Raw genomic sequence first — 21,700 nt, forward strand, 5'->3', positions numbered from 1 at the left:
GGGGTCTATAAGGTTAAAGGAATTGGCACAGAAATAAAATTTCTCCCTAACACCCAACAGTTTACAGAAAGGGGCGGGTGGCTATCCAATCAGGACAGCCCCCCCCCCCCAGTGGGAACTGGTTTTATTCAGGCACTCTACCAGACAAAGAGCGGAGGGGGGGGGGGGGTGAAACGCCTCATGTTTCCTGTCCTCGCAGAGACAATGGAGCCTAGGCAGGGACCCCAAAGGCAACACACATTCGGACCTCCGCCCTCCCAGAATGGTAGACAAAGCAAAGGGGTAACCAAGGACAACCACACAAGAAATGTTGAAAAACAAAATAGGTAGCCACCATGTTAGAACATAGGTGACTCTTTCGTGCATAACCAACACTGTGAATACAGTCTGCAGTGACAAATGGCACAATAGTTGGTAGAACACATCCACTGCCACAAGCCATAACTATAGGGTTCACTGTGACCAAAAAGGCACAGGAGCAGAGAGAAGAGGGGATACTAGGTTATCCCCTTAGCACTTCACAGAAGGTGGTGTGCGCGCTAATATCTCATATGTTAATCTTCAGGAGGATGCAAAGTATCCCTCTATCCTTAAGAACAGTCATTTTAAGGATAGTCTCGATGGAGAACCCAAAGGGTCCCCAGTAACACTGCACATAGGCTGCTGTGTGCTGGAAAAGTTAACACAGATGCCTTTATAGAGAGATGGCGGAAAGCAGACTCAATAGATAAAAAGTATAACACAAAAACCATTCTTCCCCAAAACGTCAGAGCAAATGAGAATGAATGAGAGCAAAAGGACTCACCTCATTCAGGAGACAAAGAAAAAGCATCTACTACCCTTGAAATACAGATTGTATTCTAAACATATACCTAACCTTGTTTTACTCCCCAAGCATAGCTGGTTGCATTCTGAATGTGTAGTAGGGTTGACTTACCTTGACTACTGATTGTATCCTCTATAAGGTTTTACTTTGGGTTGTATCCCATAGGTATTGAGTTGTTTTTATGATTGTGATGTTGTAGTACTTACTTCCCCAAGATTTATCTTGGCCTACTTGTATTTAAATACACCCTTTATTTGTACAATACATAGTATGTGTTTCTTTGAACCATATGTGTTACAATGTCTTTGTACCACGCTACAGCCCTCTCTCCCTCCTAAGATCAGCCTGGCTGCTCTGTCCATGCACCCACATTCTCAGGTAGTACATCCTTACACGAAGAGTGAATCTTATGTACTGTCTCGGGTGTATGATTTTGTGAAGCCCTAACTGGGCTAATGCACCCAAGATGCTCTGGATTACACTGATCAGCCTACAGGATAGTTTCAAGACTTTTCCAAAAGGGCTTCTGTTGGCTGGGTCCTTGTGCTTTTCCAGACTGGTTGTGGATTGGGTCCAGACCGTTCCAGACCCCACATCCAGCCACAAACACTCGCCACCGCTTTGCCTAGGAAATGTCTTGCCATAAATGGCATATCTGGCCCTGAGAGGGCAATAAGAAAGCGCATAAATACAAGATGACCAAAGGGAAAGTTGAAATCCTGTGGCACAGCTGTTTTTAGAGTGTATGGTACTCAAAAATGCTTTCTGCAATAAAATGCAATAGTGCACACGAAGTTAAACACTGTAGAAAATGATACGTGGACTAGCCCGTCCTCGGTTCTAGAACCATCATGCAAGTAAAGTTAAGGTGGCTAAAAAGAGAAGGGGAAACAAAGTATTCCTACCACACTTCACTGTAAGGTGATGTTTGCAGTGCAAAACAAGGACAGTTTTTCTAAAGTCCAAGTAAAACCATACAACTGAGATGGTACAAAACTCCACTCTTAGTATAAGGCTCTACCACCTGTATTTGGTAGCGTAGAGAGCAGCCAGGTTTATCTTGAGAGGGAGAGGGCTGCAGGAAAATACAAAAAAAACTGTAGCATACAAATGGTTCAAAAGAAGCACACCCAGAAATATTATAAAAATAAAGGTTTATTATAAATACAAATAGGCCTAGGTAATCTTGGTGGGTAGTCATAAACGCAATGTAACACCACAACACAATGCTTAAGGAACACAGACCAAAGCATAGACCTTGTTCATAATGAATAAAAAGTATTTTTAATCAAGTCAGACCTAATCATACACATTTACAATAGGACACACCTGATCGGGGGGTGGAGGGGATAGAACACACCTGATCAGGGGGAGTAAACCCACAAGTTACTTTTAGATTACTTAATTCAAGGGCAGTAGACCATGTCAGTTGTGCAGTGACACACGGATAAGAGATCACATAGTAAACCAACCCTGTTACCAGGATACTTTTATGAATAGTGGAACACAAATTCATGGAACAGTATAAACCTATAACCACATTTAGGATAACCCTTGGTTATACTAGGTAAGTAAGAGCTAATAACTATTAGTTGATTTTCAGATCAGTGGAACACAATTTTAGGTAAGCAATAGCTCTCATTTTATAATGTCACAAGGCAGACCAAGGTTTGTAAAACCCACAATACACTTCTTAAAAATTGCACACAGCTATTCAAGCTAAGTAAAACAGAAGGCAGACTTATTCTAGACAGGCTATACAGCAAACCTGGGGAAGCAGGACCCAGTTGGTAAACTTATGCACTTTATATTCTGAAAGAAATAGTTGGGTGAAGCCAACAGCATCACTTTTGGGAAGTGGGTGAACCAATTTGCAGATAGTGAAATATCCCTATAGATACTTTTTCAGAATGGCAAAACACATTCAAAGGATAGTAAGAACTTTTGTAACTGCTCATATTTCAGAGGTACGGTTACCAAACCAACTCTATTACAAGCAAATAACTTTTAAACACTTGTTGCATTTACTAAGCAAAAGGCCCAAACCTTATAAGGCCTTCCCTTTTTTTGGAGCATGAGTGTTCAGTGGCAGGAGCGGGTCACTAGGTCTCTAGCTGTTCAAACAAGTGTTTTACTTTAGAGTGGTAGAGAGGTTCCACAGACTTAAGAGTAGACACCCTAAAGGGATTCCAGCAATGGGCCTGGGTGAACTGGATGAGCGGACTCCCAATCACATGAATCACCCCCAAAGCTTCACAGGAATCACAAAAGGCATAAGATAAGTAATACCCCAACCAACACAGTACATCCGCACAGAAAAGTTTCCAGCAGGATGTCTTCAGGATTTGCAGCCAAACACCCGGTTGATGAATTACATGCCGTAAAAACTGAAGACAGGACACTGGAAGGGAATTTACAGCAGTGATCAACGAGGAAGACTCAAGGCAAGGGTTTTCTCGTGGCTGTATGCGGTTCTAAGGTTTTGGCACCCTATTCAGGAGCCAGGAGAAGACTGAATATCACTGGTCGGATTCTTGTTGCTCATCTGGTCTAGCACTCTGGTAAGGGGACTTCAAGGACTCAAAGTCTCTGGATGTCCAGCAGGATGCCCCTCAAAGTTTCAGCAGGATTCGGAAATTCAGAAGATCACGCAATGGCTCAAGGTCACAGGGTATTGTATTGCAGCCCGGCAAGGTCGCAGCATGCCAAGGGATGGCTCAAAATGACGGTCTTATTGAATCTAGTGGGTCTCACCTGCGTCTCTGGGTGAGTGTCTTGCTATACAGGATCCCCAGGTCGCTTGAAAAGGAAGGGTAACCGCAGACTCCGGATACACAGCAGGGACTGTGGTCGCTGGAAAGCTCTACAGCCATCGTTTCTTCATCTTCCTCTTCAGTTTCAGCTCCAGTGGTAGACTTGTCGGCAGCTTCCAGGTTTGGATTTTTGATCAGTAACTATGCCACTTCTTCTGCATTCTCTTCCTGTATTTTACAGCAAGGGGTGGTCTGGCTGTCCTAGGACAGGTAGTGCCCCACCCCCACCCCACCCACCACTGGGAGTTGGTTCCTTTCAGGCGCAAGGTGAAGAACAAAGGGCTGCAGTGTTTTGGACTCCTATCGCTTCCTGCATTCTCGGACACTCTGGAGCCTGGGTGGACAAAACATCCAGTGCGGTCGTTCCCACCTAGAATGGCAGGGGAAGACCTCAAACAGCAAGCACACAAATGGCGAAAAGGAGCCAGCCATTTTAGCAAAAATGGTGACCCTTCTGTACATTACCAAGGCTGGGTTGACATCCTGCGAGTAAAAACAATCCAAATGTCGGTAGAGCATGTTAACTGCCACCACCCTTAGAGGTATGTGTTAGGCAGAATCCTGTGCAGTTCCCTTGGGGAGCACTACACCAGATCAGGACTACAGGTGAGAGCAATAAATCCCCTTTGGTATCAGTCTGTACCACAAAGATTTAGTTGGTAGCTGTGGCTGAGCAGTCAGACTTCTCTCAAGAGGGAGATGAGCAGTATTCAGGGTTTACACATTAGGCCCAGTAGGCTTTGGAACAAGTAAACACTGACGAAAGCTTGTAGTTAAAAAGTATATATTTATTTTATACACTTCTAATCAAACACACATCACAAGTATCAAGCAAGTTAAATTAAGTCAAGGAAAAATATACACACCCCCTATATGAATTGTAGACAAAGTGAACCAGAGTGAAAACTGAGCAAAACGGCAGCGACAACTACACACAAGGGATCCATTAACAATTCACCACAAGGGAGGGAAAGCACAAGTTATTCAGAAATAGGTCCTTATATACTCTCAACACTTCGCATCAGTTGTGAACCAGTTCAGCAGAACAGTGCATCAATATAAGCAATACTGAAAATGAAAACTGAGCAATATGGCATTTCACAATAATTATGCAGTGGGAAGAAAGAGTAGTTGTAAGAAAGGGGTGCACCACACAATTCGAATGGAGAATCGATCTCGAAGGCAGATCTAACAAATGTGACCAGAGTCAGTAGGCCTGTGCCAGAGTTAGTGGTACAGGGCAAGGGCCCAGGAGCAAAAATGTTCTCGTAGCTGCAGTCAAGTCTTTGGTTAACGATATTTGAAAGCGTGGTTGCAAAAGTTCGAAAGACAATGTTAAGAGAGAGGGGGCGGCCAACCCAACAGGTAGGTAAAGGATTTAAAACACCTTTAGCACTACCGAGAAGAAAGGGCAGCTTGGCGGAACAATGCACCTTAGATGAAGTGGCTCCTGCGGTGGCGGTTGTTCCTGCAGTTCGGGTGATCCCGCAGAGGAAGAGCGGCTCTCCTCGTGGAAGAAGGTTCGAGTTACTGCACTACCCAGAGATGAAACCAGCCGCGGTGCTGCCCGACAAATAAAAGGTACGCTCCTTTAAATCGCGGTCCGGGTGGACTGGTGCCTGGCTATCCAGCCTCTGAGTACAGGGTACGGGAGATTCGACCAAGGCAGGTCCGGGAAGGCAATTGGCAAACTGGTTGGCCCCACCAGCTCAAGGGAAGAAGGCTCTTGCAGGTGAAGATCTTCTCTCGTCGTGTGGAGAAAAGTGGTGAGACACTGCAGCAGGGCTTCACCGGTGGTTCAGTCGTTGCAGATGTGTTTGGCTTCTCTCCTCTTCGGCTTCTTAGTTCCAGTGGCAACATCTTTCTCCATGTCCTCAGGACCCTGCTTTTATGCAAAATATCCTCATTCATACAGCCTAGCTGTCACACACACAGTGGCGTGGTCATCTTGGCGGGACGGGAGACCCTCCAGCCTATCATAATAGAGTGCGACTTAGGTTGCGGAGGCAACCCTGTCCAGGGGTCCTACCCCCCCCCCCTCCCACACAAATGACCCACCCCAGAGTAAGTGGCGCCGGAAGGAGGGCTTCTGGGCAGAAGTCCGCTAAACGGACGAACAAAGGATCCCCTGGGTTAGGATTGTAGAGAAAGACACGAGAAAGAAGTTGTATTAAAGTTCTGGCAATAAAAACCCACCGGAGCAAAGTTAATATTAAAATGCACCGGCGGTATGTTAGAAGCTGTCAGAAAAAGTGGTAGCCCCGAACAATGGGAAAATCCCATAGAGAAATATTTGCGGTGGAATATTTATGGTAGTAACCACTGCCACCAGCCAGAAACTTTTGAGAGACGGACTTTAGGGTACCCCCTCGAAAATGAACATAGGGGGAAAACTATTAACCCCTTCCAATACCTCCAAAGTAAGATGGGTTGTACTGGTTTAGTTCATAGGATTTGACTAGTAAGTCAATGGGGACTTTACATGCCCTGGGAGACAGTAGTCAGTCCCAGGGTATGGAGTCTGTTTGGGGGTCGCTACGACACCCCTGTGTCACTGCACTGAGGGTGCTGTCTAATACATGTGCATAAAGATGGTTCCTATGGGTTTGAGCAAGATCCCATAGGCATTAAACACAAAAATAGCCTAGAACACACATAGCAAAAATGCCGAAGAGTGGGAAAAAGAGTCTCACTCTTAGCAGGTAAAAAGAAACCCTTCAAATCCAGCAAAGCTGCTGGGGGACTCTATAGGTAAGGGAAATTAGCCATAGAATGATAGAATGAGAATTCTCCCTAACAGTATTCTTGCCACTGTAACAGAAATATTACAGGAGCAGTGAGAAAGGGGATAACAGGTGAACCCCTCAGGCCTCCACATAGGGCTGTGTGCTTAGTTCATGAAGGGAAAAGCTAAGCAGGATAACCAAAGTATCCCTTTAACCTCAAACAGTAGTTCTTTAGGAAAATATAACAATATAAAAACAAGAGCCCAAAGGCGTCCAGCAACACTACAAAAGGTGCTGTGTGCTGCAAAAACACAGATGCCTTAAAGCATGAAGGAAAGCAAGACTCTATAAAGCAGAGTAAAAACCGAAAGAACAGGGTTCCCATGGTGTTAGGCAAGATTGTATGTAGGAACCCTGTGGGAGACTACACCAGTTCTGTCCTCTTGGCAAAAGGTAACCCAACCTTTGGTATAGGCCTGTACTACACAAGTTGGTAGAGTGACTGAGCAGCCAGGCTTATCTCAGAGGGGTCAATGTGAGCTGTAGGAATGTAACAGATTCAGTGACATGTATTCAAATAACACATACTCAAGGTTTATTGATTCAAATAATTATTAATTTTAGTCAGTTGTAAAATAAGCCTTCTTTAGAAGGGAGCAATATGCAACACTTAAATGCACTTAAAAAATAAATACTCGTTCAGTTAAGTAGATACCCTTTTGGGATGTTAGACACTTCCTACACCCTCAGGTGACATCAATTGCTAGGCTTCTGTAGACATTAATATATCACTTTTCACACTTAAAAGGTAATAAAGACGTTGTGGTAAAAAGGAAATGATTATGGAAGGAAACAATGGTTAACAAGTTTCTCAAACAGGTAAGCACTTAAGAATCCCCCAATGCAAAGCACGTCAACCCTTTCCCAGCTATACAAGTAAGGTATGTATGACTTTTTGAGGGATAGTTAATCAGTCAGAGAGTAAGAATAGTTTTAAGGGAGCCAGGACAGCCAATGTCAATTGAGCAAAGTATAGGGAAGCTGAGGCACGTTTTGAAGATAGGCAAAAGTCTTGCACAATGTTAGTTTTGTTGTAAAAAGAAATCACTGCTGGGTCACAAGCTGGGAGGCTTGTGAAGGACAAAGCTGCAAGCGACTCTGAAAAAGGCGGCCCTTGCAAGGCTCCAGTGGGCACAAGCAAGCTGCACACAAGAGGTAAGTACCCCTAGTTTACAGTACATTGAGTCTGAAGAAAAAGGTTCCAGCTGGCTTCTGTTCCTGTTGCAGTCTTGCAGATACTTCTGTCCCTGGGCCTCCGTCGTGGGGACAAGAGGGAGGACATGGGGGGACTGCTGCACTGCAGTTTGAAGGTCGGCGGCAGCAATGGGCACACTTCAGGTCGGTAGCACTTCATGGTTTCATCTGCTTGCAAATAGCACCACCGCGGTTCTTGGACTCCCTGTGGACTTTCCTTGCTTCTGGGGTCCAGCACTCTGAGGTGGCTCAGGCTTGGTTAGTCCTGCTTCGAAGGAGTCGAAGATCTTCCTGGAGCTCGGGTAAGTAAGTCTTGCACAATGTTTTAGAAGTCTTTGTAGAAAAGAATCCATGTAGGGCCACAAGCTGTTTAGGCTTGTGAAGAGTAGAAGATGCAAGCAACTCTACAGAAGCAACCAAGACAGTTCTCAACTGAGAACAAGTAAGGCTACACAACAAGAGGTAAGTTCTCTTAGACTGTTAAAGTACCTTTGGTTAGAAGAAATTGTTCCAGCTGGCTTCTGTTCCTGTGCAGCTCTATAGGTTGTTGTTCCTGGGCCTCCGTCATGGGGACAAGAGGGAGGACTTCTGGGGACTCCTGCACTGCAATGTACAGTCTGTAACAGCAAAGGGCAAACTTCAATTCAGTGGCACTTTGCAGGTTCAGCTCCTCACTTCTCAGCAAATAACACCACTGCGGTTCTCGACTACCACTTTGGACTTTCCTTGCATCTGGTGTCCAGCACTCTGTTGTGGCTCAGGCTTGGACAGTCCTGCTTCCGAAGGATCTTCCAGCAGCTTGGGTCCGACTTAAGTGTTGCACTCCAATTTGGTGTTCCTCGCCCTGGCACTTTGGTTCCTGCAGCAAGGAATTACAGCCAGCTCCAAGAGCAAGTCCAGACGAGTTCACTTTGGAGTTGATTGGTCCCACCAACTAAAGGGGAGAAGTAGTTGTTGCAGCACTTCTTTAGTCTAGGCGAATTCGGAGCTTCAGCACAGCAGCAGGGCTTCACCAGGCAAACCAACGATCCAGGAGTTGCGTCAGGCATCTCTTCCAAGTTCTTCTTCGGATTCCTTCGTCCAGTGGTCGACTCTGCCTTTCAAGCCAAAAAGCCTCTCCTTTTTATGCAGGTTTCTCCCATTCAGTCAAGCCTAGCTGTCAGTCAAACAGCAGGGTGGCTGTCCTTACCGGACAGCCAGCCGGCCAATCACCTTTTGGTGCATTCCTGTAACCAAGGGGATGAAGCACAGGGAGTTTCGGGCACCTGCCTTACTGCCTGCCCCTGCCATACACTCTGGAGCCAGAGGCGGACTTCACTTGTGAATCCCGCCAAAGACAAAACGAACAAGGGGACCAAACCTCGTTTGGCACAGAGTAAATCTCAAGAAGGATCTTTCCAACAAGAAATGGAAATAAAAGACTTGGCCATTTTGACAAAATGGGCACCCATGGGTGCAATACTACAGCTGCGAGGATAGCCTGTGGTAGAAATGCACAATGATGGGGGGGGGGAAATAAACCACTGCCACTAGCCATTGTAGAAAGGGTAACAACATTGTTATGTGAGAAGATGGACAGAGGGGATACTAAGTAATCCCTCCAGCACCCTATTGTAAGATGGTGTGTGCTGGGTCTTGAGATGTCTGGCTGCTCAGTCACTTTACCTACTTGTGTAGTAAAGGCCTATAACAAAGGTTGGGTTACCTATTGCCAAGAGGACAAGGCTGCTGTAGTCTCCCACAGGGTTACTACATACAATCTTGCCTCACAACCTGCTATTGTTGGTGGTGTTAAACATGTATTTCCTACAACAATGTATACCTGTGAATTGCTTTCTTCTATAAGTCTTTACATTGTTTTCTAGTGTGTTTATTAGTTAAAATAGTACTTCCATTATCTACAGATTTATCTGTGCCTTGTGTATATAAACATAAATACTTATTTTGATATAACTACGAGTTAATACGTGTTTCTTTGGGCCTATGTATATACTATGTTGTACTTAACTACAGCTCACATCTCCCTCCTAAAATAAGCCTGTCTGCTCTGCCATACCACCAAAACCTGTAGTACATGTTGGGTAAGAATGTGTAGGGTCCAATTGGTGTGGGACTACACAAGACTATCTTGGCATTAGGTAACCCACCTTTTAATATAGGCCTGTACTACACAAGTTGGTAGCGTGACTGAGCATCCAGGCTTATCTTAAGAGGGGTAATGTAAGCTGTAAAATGAAATCAGTAAATATAGGTGTCCAAGTAAACGCACACTTGAAGTTATAGTATAAACATGTTTTTATGTATACACAAGGATATTTAGACCATCTTTAAAAAGCAGCAACTACTAATGACATTAATCCAAAAGTTAGGATTCAATTCAACAAGAGCAATAAAGCAGGTGAGTAACTTTTCGTATGTTATACATATTCCAGCACATTGAGTGATGTCATTTGAGGTCAGTAATAACACTTATTCGTGATCACCATTGGAATATTGAGTTATCAGGAGCGAAACGTTATAGTTGGATCAGAACATAGGCAGCCTTCTATCCAAGCAATAATAATGGTGTCAAACAATTAAAACCTGTAGGGGAACACGCACTGTCAAAGCCAATAGGTCCCGAAGGGGGGCTTTAGGGAGCCAGGACAGCCGAAGTCAATGGACTAGTTCTAAGTTCTGATGCTCTCTTCTTGGAAAATGTTTTGGAAATGTCTGTAGTTCAAATAGAAATTCAAAGAAGCTCAAGAGGAGCCACCTTGAAGAAGCACACACTGAAAGGCCAGTGCAAGTGAGTTTAGGTGAACTCTAAAGGGGGGTAAAATAGCACTCCCCAAGCCAGAAAGCACCACAATTGGCGAAAGGTAGATGTGCCCCACAGTACCTGTGAGTGGAAGAATTTGTTCCAGCTGGATGCCGTCCTGTTGCAGTGTAGCAGACCCTTGTTCATGGTGACAAAAGGGAGGACGTCTGGTGGGCTTATGCGACCGCACACGAGAGAGGGGCTCTGCAGCAATGTATTTTTATTGATTCAGTGGCCTTTTGTGGTTTTGGTGTGCAGATAAGCTGGATAAAATATCCAACTATTCAGTTGCTCTCTTAATGTCCCAAAATGTGGGTTTCAAAGGAAACGTTATGTTCTCTTCAAATATGTTGCTTAAATATCCAATTGATTCTTGTCAAAAAATCAGCCAAAGTCATAAATTCCTTTTTTGAAGTGATTCCATTTAGTTAAATTCACTAAATATTCGAATGAGGCAGACTTCAGCACAAATACAAATGTACGAGGATTCTAGTGCCAATGCATTTCGGAATTATTCCTTCATCAGATGATCCTCTTAGTCTATGCATTCATAATAGTTGAAAATTACAGCAAAAATAAATGCAACAATAAAGTTTAACAGTAAAAATAAAGCACAGAACATGAAACGTTTGGATTTATGGTATCATCCCATTTGATATGCAAGAAAGGGAAATACAGGGAAAATGTGTCAAATAGGCAATATGTTCCTAATTTCTAGAGTAAATGAGATATTCCATTTAATGTTACCTTGCTGTGTGGTTCTTTTTAACAAGTGCTGGGTCGATTCGTAGTATGGCTCAGATGCCGTAATGCAAAATACAGGAGCTGTTCAGTAGAAACAAATCCCTGATTAATATCACATTTTAAATCCTGGATTTGAGGTAACTAGGTCACCAGTGTCCCCTGCTTACCATTCTGTGTGAGCTGCTTGTCCTCACGGGCGCGTCGCTGCTATCCCGCGTGTGCGGCACAGTTTCCTGTTTATAGTTTGTTGCCATGGCAACGGAACTCTTAATGTATTCTGCTGCATCATCGAGCGGCGAGCATAACTGAGAATGCCGATAAAGTATTGTGTAAATCTTACCAGCATAAGCGTTTGGAAATAGGTAGGTATTCAATGTAAATTCAGAAAGAATAAAAAGTTGTTGATGTCACGTATGCTCTTGGTAGCCATGGTGATCCCAGCCGGTCAGCTTGGCTGAGTTCCCATGGTAACCGAGGCATGCCCAATAGTTATTGGATGTTCCGATTCAATCGGGCATTCGGGCACCTTGTTAAGTGTATGTAATACCAGGCTAGGCAAGTTGGTGCCGTAAGAAGTCACCTCGGGTCCCAAACGTTTGGAGGAACGTTTGGGACGAGTTGTCTGGCCAACTTGTGCAGTTAAGTTGAAATAGTTAAACTTCTATCCATCGGCATTCAAAGCCCTCGTATGTAGTTCCTAACAAGGTGAATCATGGCATGTAGATCAAGTCAACAGTTCGTGTACTAACGTGACAATATTACGTCTTCAAATGCCTTTGTTAAAAATGTCAGAAATAATACAATGTGTGCAGGCATGAAAGTGAAACTAACAGTCATGTTACATAATGTTTGTACCACATATCCCATAGTGTTTAGCACGTGCATGTGCATATTGTGTCAACAGTTCAAAATAACCAATTCAAATATAGCAATGAAAATGTATCTCCTCTTTCAGTCCATTGGGGGTAAGAGACCCCAATCTATCAATCCAAAAACGTTCTCTCTGATCAAGTCCGAGGTCCATATTCTCATGTGGGTTATTTTACGAGATTACTTCAAGGATTACAAATCTTATTTGGGATACATTGTGTCCTTTCTTAATTCAGTGTTGTGTTACCGCTGAGTTGGTGTTACAGTTCCTTATACACGAGCGGTGTTCGTTCCGGCGTGTTTTAGCTGGTCGTGTGGATTTTCCTACATAATATTGTCCACGGGGACATTTAATCCCATACATAATATTGATGCTGTCACATGTTCCAAAAGTCTTCAATTTCATCTTTTCACCTGTGTGTGGATGGTACTCTGTGTCTCCTTTGTTGACAAAACCACAGTTAGCACAGTGTACACAGGGGTATGTTTCTTTGTGTTGCTGGTTCTTTTGTAGGTGGTTTGATTTTCACCAGTTCATCTCACAAATTGTGGCTTCGCTGAAACGCAAAAACCGGAGGCTCTTTAAATAAATGTTGTACTCTTATGTCATTATTAAAAATCTTCCAATGTTTCTTAATGCCATTTTTGATCCTACCGCTCTGTATCGAGGATTTTGATACATACACTGGTGTTGAGTTCTTTAGTGGCTTTAGCTTTGGTAGAAAGAAGTGTTTCCCGATCAGTGGTGTTAATCTGTTGTATTGTAGATTCCATTTCCTCTTTTTTTTTTTGTGTGGTTTTGGTGCCTTTTTTCTCAGCACCAAAGAACAAATGGCTCTGGTTGGAAGTTACTTGATCCCTCGATCCTGTACGATTTCCTGCTTCTATAGGATCCTCTAGATGCGCACAAAGTTTTGGCCATATTTGAACTTCCGTAGACCATGCACTCAATGGAGGTCAGGGGTCCGAGTGCATTAGGATTCTGCAGCCTTGGAAAGTCGCAGCAAGTCAGGGGTTGCTGTTAGGTAAGAATTAGTGCAGTCCAACTGGTGTGGGACTACACAAGATGTATCTCCTTCGTATTGGGTAACCCACCTTTTAATATAGGCCTGTAGTATTCAAGTTGGTACTGTGAATGAGCAGCCAGGCTTACCTTAAGAGGAGTATTGTGAGCTCTAGAGCTGTGCAATGAAACCAGTAAATACAATGAATCACTTATAAACTAAAGGTATATAATAAATATTTATTTATACACAGATATTGAAAGAATTCTTTAAAAAGCAGTAATTAGCTGTAACATTAATCCCAAGTTAGGATTCCATTCACAAAGTGAACAATAAAGCGGGTGAGTAATTCATTCATACGTTACACATGTTCCAGCACCCAGAGGTGATGTCATTTGAGGTCAGTATAGCATTTATATAGCATCACCTTTGCAATAAGAGCTTTCAAGAAAGGCAAGGTTGGAGTTAGATCAGAACAGACTGATAGGTTATAAGAACAGTTCAATTCTCCCAAAGGGATGCAGGCAGTCCATTATCTCAACATTTAAAACCTGTAAGGGAACAAGCACTGCCAAAGCCAATGGGTTCAGGCCTTTAGGGAGCCAGGACAGCCAAAGTCAATGGGCAAAGTCAGTTCTGATGCTCTTCCTAGATATGTTCCTAAATAGTCAGTGTTCAAAGGGAAAATCAAAGCAACTCGAGGAGTCACCTTTTGAAAGCACAAGCTGTAAGGCCAATGCAGGTAAGTTGAAGTCAACTTGGTGTAGGGTTAAATCGCGCTCCCAAAGATAGGAATCACCCCAAATAGCAGAAGGATAAAATACCCCAAGCCTCATAGTATCTTGAAAATGAAGTGTTCCAGCTGGTTGCCTTCACGATGCAAGGCAGTAGACCCTTGTTCCTGGTCCTTGATAGTGTTGATGAAAGGGTGGACGTCTGGTGGGCTCCTGCGGCAGCACTCAAGAGAAGGACTCAGCAGCAATGGATTTCCGACGATTCAGCACCTATTTTGGGTTTTTGGCACCTTTTTCTTGGTGCCAATGAAGAACAATGAACTCTGGTTAGGATTTCCTTGATCCCTCGGTCCTGGACTCTGGTGAGGGGACGCTAGATGTAGATTTCTTGCTTCTGTAGGGTCCTCTGGATGCGCACGAAGATCTGGCCGGATTTTGACTTCGGAAGACAATGCACTCACAAGTGGAAGACAATGCACTCGCAAGTAGTCGAGGTACCCTGGGTATTTGGCTTCTGCAGCCTAGGTAAATCGCAGCAAGTCGGTGGGGTTGCATCACAATAGTTTGTCTCAAGCCTAGTTGGTCGCACCAGCCTAATGGAGGAAGTTGTCCTTTAAGGGTCTTCCCTGAAAATGGGGTCAGCACAGCTGCAGGGCTTCACTGGGCACTTCGCGGTCCAGGAGGGTGCTGCTGGCATCTTCTGCTTCGGATGTTGTCCTGCAGTGGTAGACTCTGTTCTTAGTCCCAAAAAACCTTGCTTTTCATGCAAGTTCCCATGCATTCAATCACACAGCAGGGTGGCTATCCTTCAGGACAGCCAGCCTGCCAATGAAAACTGGCTTCACTCCGGCACACCAGAGACAAAGGACAGGGAAATTCGGGACCCTCCCTCACTTCCTGCCTTTCCAGACACACTGGTGCCTCGGCGGCTTCATGTCTGAAGCCTGCCAAAGGCAAAATGCACAAAGGACTCAAAACAGATTCAAGGTAAAAGCCCAGAAGAAGATGACAAATGGTAAAAAGTGTAGAGGGATCAGCCTGCAGATACATGGCACAAGGTAGTAAAAAAGAAATCCCTGCCGCCAGCCATTCAAGTTAGTATAACAATCTTACATGAGAAGTGGAATAAGGAGTTACTATGTAAACCCCCACCCGCCCCGCCCGCATCCCCCCCCACAGCACTCCATAGTGTGGTGTGTGCTGGACCCACAAATGAACAATTAAGTAAGAACTTGGTCATCTTACTATTCATGAAAATGTAGATCAACATTAAGAGAAGTCCAAGGAACTTATTAGTGGCACTGCACAAAAGGTGCTGTGCCACACTGCAAAGAGCAGATGCCTATGGATTTTACCAGAGTCCTTTAAACAGTAAGACACAAAGATCCTAGTCAGGAAAAAAAACATCCGAAAGTGAGAATAGTCCCACTGACTCGGAGTTAAAATTAAAAAGCCCCGAGTCCAGCAAAAGAACTGGATGTCTCTAAGGGTAAAGGGAATTGACGCACATGAAAATTCTCCCTAACAGTACAGAAGCTAGGGCTCTATATACCAAGGGGATAGTTTTATAAAGTCCTCCCATAAGTGGACTTTGGAAAAGCTTCCCTAACACCTGTATTGGGATTTGACTTTACAAAGTGAAGGCTGATCTCATGCCGGAGACCAATCCCTTTAACAATGTAACTATCCACTCTTGGCTACCCAAAACTTAACAATGTTATATAGTGCTAATGCCAGTGTTCAGATGACTGGAGAAACGTGCATGGCAAACCTGAATACAATCCACCGAACAGTTTCATTAAGAAAGCATATGCATGTTGGCATAACGTATGCAGAATATGGATTTCTGTACAGCCTTGCAAAATCTGCAGTACATTTTGTAGGGAAATACAGGCCTTGTGAATGCTCCATATTCAATGTCAACATTGGCTTGTGGCTTCTGCTGCTGAGGAATCCTATAGACCATCCTAGATGTGGCCTTACTATTGCTCAAAGCCCAGATTTTGTCTCCAACCTTGCTTCATCATGTAATGATTACATATACCCAGGCTCTACTCTAAATCTTTTAGGATAATTTGTGCAGTTGCTGGACCAGGGTTTGGCATCTACAGTGTACTGCTCCTTTTCGCACTTCCACTCCATTATACAATATTACTCTGTTATGTTATTTTGCATTTGTATAGCGCCTTATATACCATTGGTATGGTCTGAAGGCGCTGGTAGGTTGAACGCCCTTGGGAACCGAAGTTCGGGTCAGTAGAGAGATTAGAGAGAGTCCAAAGGTGCGTGTGCGCACCAGGTATGTGTGCAGCGGGTGCAGATTCATGTGGTAGCTGCTTCTTAGCGGTAGGTGTGGTGGTTGAGAGATCAGGAGTATGTGTTCGGTCTGGCCGGAATTATCCAGGCCGAGTGTGGCAGCGTTGGGCCTGAGGAGAAACGCCTGGCTGGGAGTTGTGAAACCAGCAATGTTTACAGAGTGATGGGGAGTGAGCGGCAGATGTTGATATGAGAACAGTTATACCGAATGGTGTCATAGTATCTCTGTGTTCTAGTTGAGTGGTGGTGTAAGGAGAGAGTAAGCGTGGGGTGTGATATGAAGTATGCTCTTTCAAAAGTTCCTTGCATTCCACAGCATAATATATATGTCACGCAATTCTGAGCGGTCGGGTCCGTTCTATGCACTTTGTTTCTCATCCGTTCTATGCACTATTCATCCGCTCTACGTACTCGTCTGTTCAGCCTACTCGTCTGTTCAGCATACTCATCCGCTCTATATATCCATCCGCTCCATACACTCATTCATTCTATGCGTTCATCCGCTCCGCATACACTCGTCCGCTCCGCATACACTCGTCCGCTCCACACATTCGGTCAATCTATACACTCGTCCAATCTACCCACAATTGGGCACACTTCTAGATGCAACTCTCTCAAATGTCCACATATTCTTGTTTGTGTCCCCTGTGTACCACATAAATCTACAAACCATTGTTTTGTTTTCCTAATCAATTCACTCCCGGTGTTTACTCTTTCAGGAGCCTGTGCTTCGGGAGGTTGAGCTGTTCAAAGTTTCTTATTGGTGCCACCGACAAGGAGTTACTGTGCTGTTGGAACCTGCTCACCTGTGAATGTAAGCATATTTTAATATAGAGCCACAAAATTGCCCTTTCATTTTGGTACACACTGTTGTAAACATTTTAATTCACTGTTGCATTCTACAAGCACCATCTACATACTTTTTCTTTTTTTTACTTGACAGAGGATGTCATTTTCTAATTGGTGTACTCAAATGTGAAGCATTCATGTTGGGGAGAATTTTCATTTCTATACCAATTCCATTTAACCTTGGAGACACCCAGCTCTTTTGCTGGACTCTGGGGTTTTTAATTTGTACTCCTGAATGAGTGATCTTTTTCTCACGCACTCGTGTGTTTTCCTGACTATTATTTTCTAAGTTCCTTACTGTTTTGTGGCATCTGGTAAACTCCATAGGCATCTGCTTTTGCATTGACACACAGCACCTTTTGTGCAGTGCCACTGAGAAGCCCCTTGGACATCTTAACGTTTAACTACATTTTCTTGGGCGAACTACTGTTCCCAATAATAAGGTGACACCTGTCTTACTTACCTTTACTTTGAGTCCAGCAAACACCACCCTATGGAGTGCTGGGGGTGTGTGTGTGGGGGGGCGGGGGGTTACATACTAACTCCTTTAACCCATTCCTCATGTAACATTTTGTTACACTAACTCATTTGAATGCTGGTGGCAGTGGTTTATTTTTTACTACCTAGTGACCTGTATCTGCAGGCAGATTCCTCGGCTGCAGTACTGCTCCCAAGGGTGATCATTTTTCACAAAATTGCCCTGGTCTTCTTTTTTCAGCATTTCTTGTTCTTTTCTTCTAGGCTTTTACTCTACATCAGGTTTGAGTCCTTTGTGTAGTTTGCCTTTGGCAGGCTTCAGCCCTGAAGCCTGCCCAGGCTCCAGTATGTCTGGAAAGGCAGGAAGTGAGGGAGGGTCCCAAAACCTTCATGTCATTTGTCTCTAGGTGTGCCTGAGTGAAACCAGTTCCAGTTGGAAGGCTGGCAGTCCTGGAGGACAGCCACCCTGCTGTGATCGACAGCCTAGGGCTGTGAATGAATGGGAACTTGGATAAAAAGCGAGGTTTTTGGGACTAAAAGTTGTCGTCCACTGGAGGACAACTTCCGAAGCAGAAGACCTGAAGAGACACCAGCAGCACCCTACTGGACCACGTAGTGCCTGGCGAAGCCCTGCAGCCGTGCTGACCCTGTGTTTGAATTGACAGGGAAGACCCGTAAAGGGAGTCTTCATCCCTTAGGCTGGTGGGACCAACTAGCTTCGGGACCATCTGTTTTGGCGCAACCCCCGACTTGCTGCGACTTTCCAATGCTGCAGAAGCCCAATACTCTGGGTAGCTTGACCACTTGTGAGTGCATTGTCTTCCGAATCCAGCCAGATCCTCGTGGGCACCCAGAGGACCCTACAGTAGCAAGAAATCCGCACCCAGAGTCCCTTCAACAGAGTCCAGGACGGAGGGATCTAGGAAATCCAACCAGAGCTTTTCGTTGTTCTTTGGTGCTGAGAAAGAGGCGTCAAAACCAAAGACCCACTGAATCGACAGAAATCCATTGCTGCAGAGTCCCTCTCTCGGACGCTGCCGCAGGAGCCCACCAGACAGCCACCATTTCGTCACCACAACCAAGGACCAGGAACAAGGGACTAGTGCATTGCATCGTGAAGGCAACCAGCTGGAGCACTTTCTTCATTTCAAAGGTATTTTGGGGCTTGGGGTATTTGATCCTTTTGCCGTTTGGGGTGCTTCCTATATTTCGGAGCGTGATTTACCCGTCGGTAAGTTGACTTCAACTTACCTGCATCGGCCTTACAGCTTGTGCTTTCCAAGGGTGACTCCTCCTGAGGTGCTGTGATTTTTCCTTTTAAACACCGACGATCTAAGAAAATGTTTCTAAGAGCATCCAAACTTTGACTGTGTGCATTGACTTTGGCTGTCCTGGCTCCCTAAAAATCCTCGAACCTATTGGCTTTGGCAGTGCTTGTTCCCTCACAGGTTCTAATGTTGAGCATTTTAATGCTGTGATAATAGACTGCTTGCATCCCTTTGGGAGAATCTAACTGTTCTTATAACCTATCAGTCTGTTCTGATCTAACCCTTTCTTCCTTTAAAAACTCAACATTGTAAAGGTGATACTATATAAATGCTATACTGACCTCCAATGATGTCACTTCAGGGGTCCGCCGGGAACATGGGTAGCATATGAATGAATTACTCGCCTGCTTTATTGTTCACTTTCTAAATTCAATCCCAATTTGGGATTAATGTTACAGCTGATTACTGTTTTTTAAAGAGTGCTTTGAATATATTTGTGTATAAATATTTATTATAGAAGTGTGTAAGTGTTTAATTGGATACTTATATTTACTCATTGCACAGCTCTACAGCTCAATTTACCCCTCTTAAGATAAACCTGGCTGCTCAGTCACACTACCAACTTGTGTAGTACAGGCCTATATTAAAATGTTGGTTACCTAATACCAAGAGATGTCTTGTGTAGTGCCACACCAGTTGGACTGCACTAATTCTTACTAACAATTCCTAATGTTGATTGCTTTGCATGCCTTAGCACTGAGTGGATAACACACTTTGCTCTGTAATCATATAGCAGTTGAGCGTACAATGAGATTAGTACTCCATACTACTTCTAATTTGGATATCAACTGTTTTTTTATGTGTTCCAAACACACACTTTTCAGAGAGAACCATTCCCCTTCACCTCTTCCCGACTCACATCTTCATCTCACTGTACACTATTCATTGGTCTACAATTTTTGCCATGCACCAAGTTATTGAATTTTTTCACAAATGCTGCTAATCTTGCTGTTTCTACAACCTTTGTGTCCATTGCATTCTGCAATGCAAATTTCTTCTGCAAGAAAACTGCGTCTAACTTACCTCTTTCTGTCTCAATCCACAATATCTATTTCACTGACTTGATCGCCTTTTTAATTACTCCACTCCCACTGCCCTAACTACCTCCCAAAGTGTTCTGCTTCGCTCTTCTGACTTCGTTTACTGGTGGTGCAACAGCCATTCTTTACTTATTCTTGGAATTATCTCCCTCCTCCTGACGACCCATTTGTTAGTGCTTATCTATCCTACAATAGTTTTGGATTTTCATTTCTTGTCTGTTCATCATTCGCTTCTCCCACTTATTGATTTTTCTGACCCTCAGTCAGTTCTTATTCACGCTTGTCTCCTACCTTGGCATGCTCTCCTGATGCTTGCTACTCTTTGGCCATTTGTACTTTTTGTGTAAGCTTCCCTAGCCTTGTTTCTCTCCTTCCCATCGGGTGTTTCTCAGTTCTCTTTGCAAACCTGTTGCAAGGGTTTTCCAAAAGCCCCTACCTGTGGTAAGAAGCCTACCTAGGTTTAGCAGTAGCGCTCAACCACTCTTACGGTAGCTTAGATCAAGACATAAGGCTTAACTGTTTTGTGGTACAAGTAACAATTTCTAGCAATGGTAAATTAAAGGACCCACACAGATAAGAACAAAAATAATTTATTGCAGTACTACACTTGGGCATAACTTAAATATTCAAAGGTAAATCAAAATAACAATATGCACATAAATATATAGTACATAGTTGGTTTACCCGCTAGGGGTTACACACTATTGTGGTATCACAAACAATTGTTCAAGAATAAAATGCGTAGACTTGAGTAGAGACAGTTGTCAAACAAATCTGAATGTAGCCCTTAGTGATGAGGCACTCCAACACATATACTTAACTTCAGATGTCGATCACTAATCATTAGACAGCACAAAGTCCCTGGAAGTCTTAGAAGTGACCCACAAAATGTTGCTGAGTCACAGATGAGTAGCTGCTGGGTAAGGTTTTCATAGTAATGATAAATCCTCCTGACCTGGATTAACCCAGAACATTTTGCTTTTACTGGTGGATTATTGGCCTTATATCTCTGAGTGGGAACCTTTTTCCACACACGCAGAATCTTTTACTCTTTTTATGGGTGTCATTTCTAAGACTCTCCATAGTGTCTTTAAAAAGTTATCCTCTTTCACAATGTTTTGGCAATAAGTGCCTATTGTTGCCTGATTTGCCGTAGAGGCTCCCCTTTGAACTTTCTCTAATTGTAGGTCTCTCTAGCTAACCTTGAGAGACCTACAATTCCCAAGGGTATATAGGATATTTGGATCCCTTTTACATTTTCTGAGGTGAGACGAGCACCCCCCCACCTTATGTGGAGTGCTGGGGAAATACTGAGTATCCCCCTTCTCATTTTAAATGTAATATTTGTTACAAGGACATACTTAACTTTAATGGCTGGTGGCAGTTAACCTTTTTATTAATTAGGTGCACCTTTGCTGCAGGCTGTTTGCACCCATGGGTGCTCATTTTACCAAAATGGCCCCTTTCTAGTCTTTTTGCCATTTTAGTGTTCCTTGTCCTTTCTTGTTCCTTCCCCTGACATCCAGGGCGAGGAATCCCCGCACTGGCTCCCGAGTGTCTTGGAAGGGAGGAAGCGAGAGTCCAAAACTCTGCAGTCCTTTGTCTTCCAGCCTGACTGTGCGATCCCAGTTCAAACTGGGAGGCTGGCTGTCCTGGAAGGATTGCCAACCCCGAAAGTTTGAATGTTGCAAGGCTGTTTGATTGGTGTCCAGGCAAAGTTTTGAATCAATAGTTTCGAATAACAAAAGTTCAGAACAAAAGTACCGAAAAAAAAGTTTTGAATTTTTTTAATAGTAAAGGGTTTATTTTAATTTAGTATAGTTGAGTAAGTGTTTGAAGAAAAAATATAAACTTTTTTTTCAACACTTTTTTTTCAACACTTTTGTGTCAGAACTTTTCGCAGTCGAAACTTTGACTAT

At 43.8% G+C, this 21,700-nt stretch overlaps 1 protein-coding gene across 1 annotated transcript in view; it reads left to right on the forward strand.

Moving 5' to 3' along the window:
- The window catches only part of WDR75 (WD repeat domain 75), a 552,173-nt gene that overhangs the window by 321,500 nt on the left and 208,973 nt on the right, over positions 1 to 21,700 (forward strand). The window contains exon 15 of the mRNA XM_069615630.1: positions 16,807 to 16,901. Within this exon, the coding sequence (XP_069471731.1) occupies positions 16,807 to 16,901 (95 nt within the window). The remainder of the gene's footprint in view (positions 1 to 16,806; positions 16,902 to 21,700) is intronic.

Source organism: Ambystoma mexicanum, chromosome 9, assembly GCF_040938575.1.
Source record: "Ambystoma mexicanum isolate Mex_15411 chromosome 9, UKY_AmexF1_1, whole genome shotgun sequence".
Classification (NCBI taxonomy): domain Eukaryota; kingdom Metazoa; phylum Chordata; class Amphibia; order Caudata; family Ambystomatidae; genus Ambystoma; species Ambystoma mexicanum.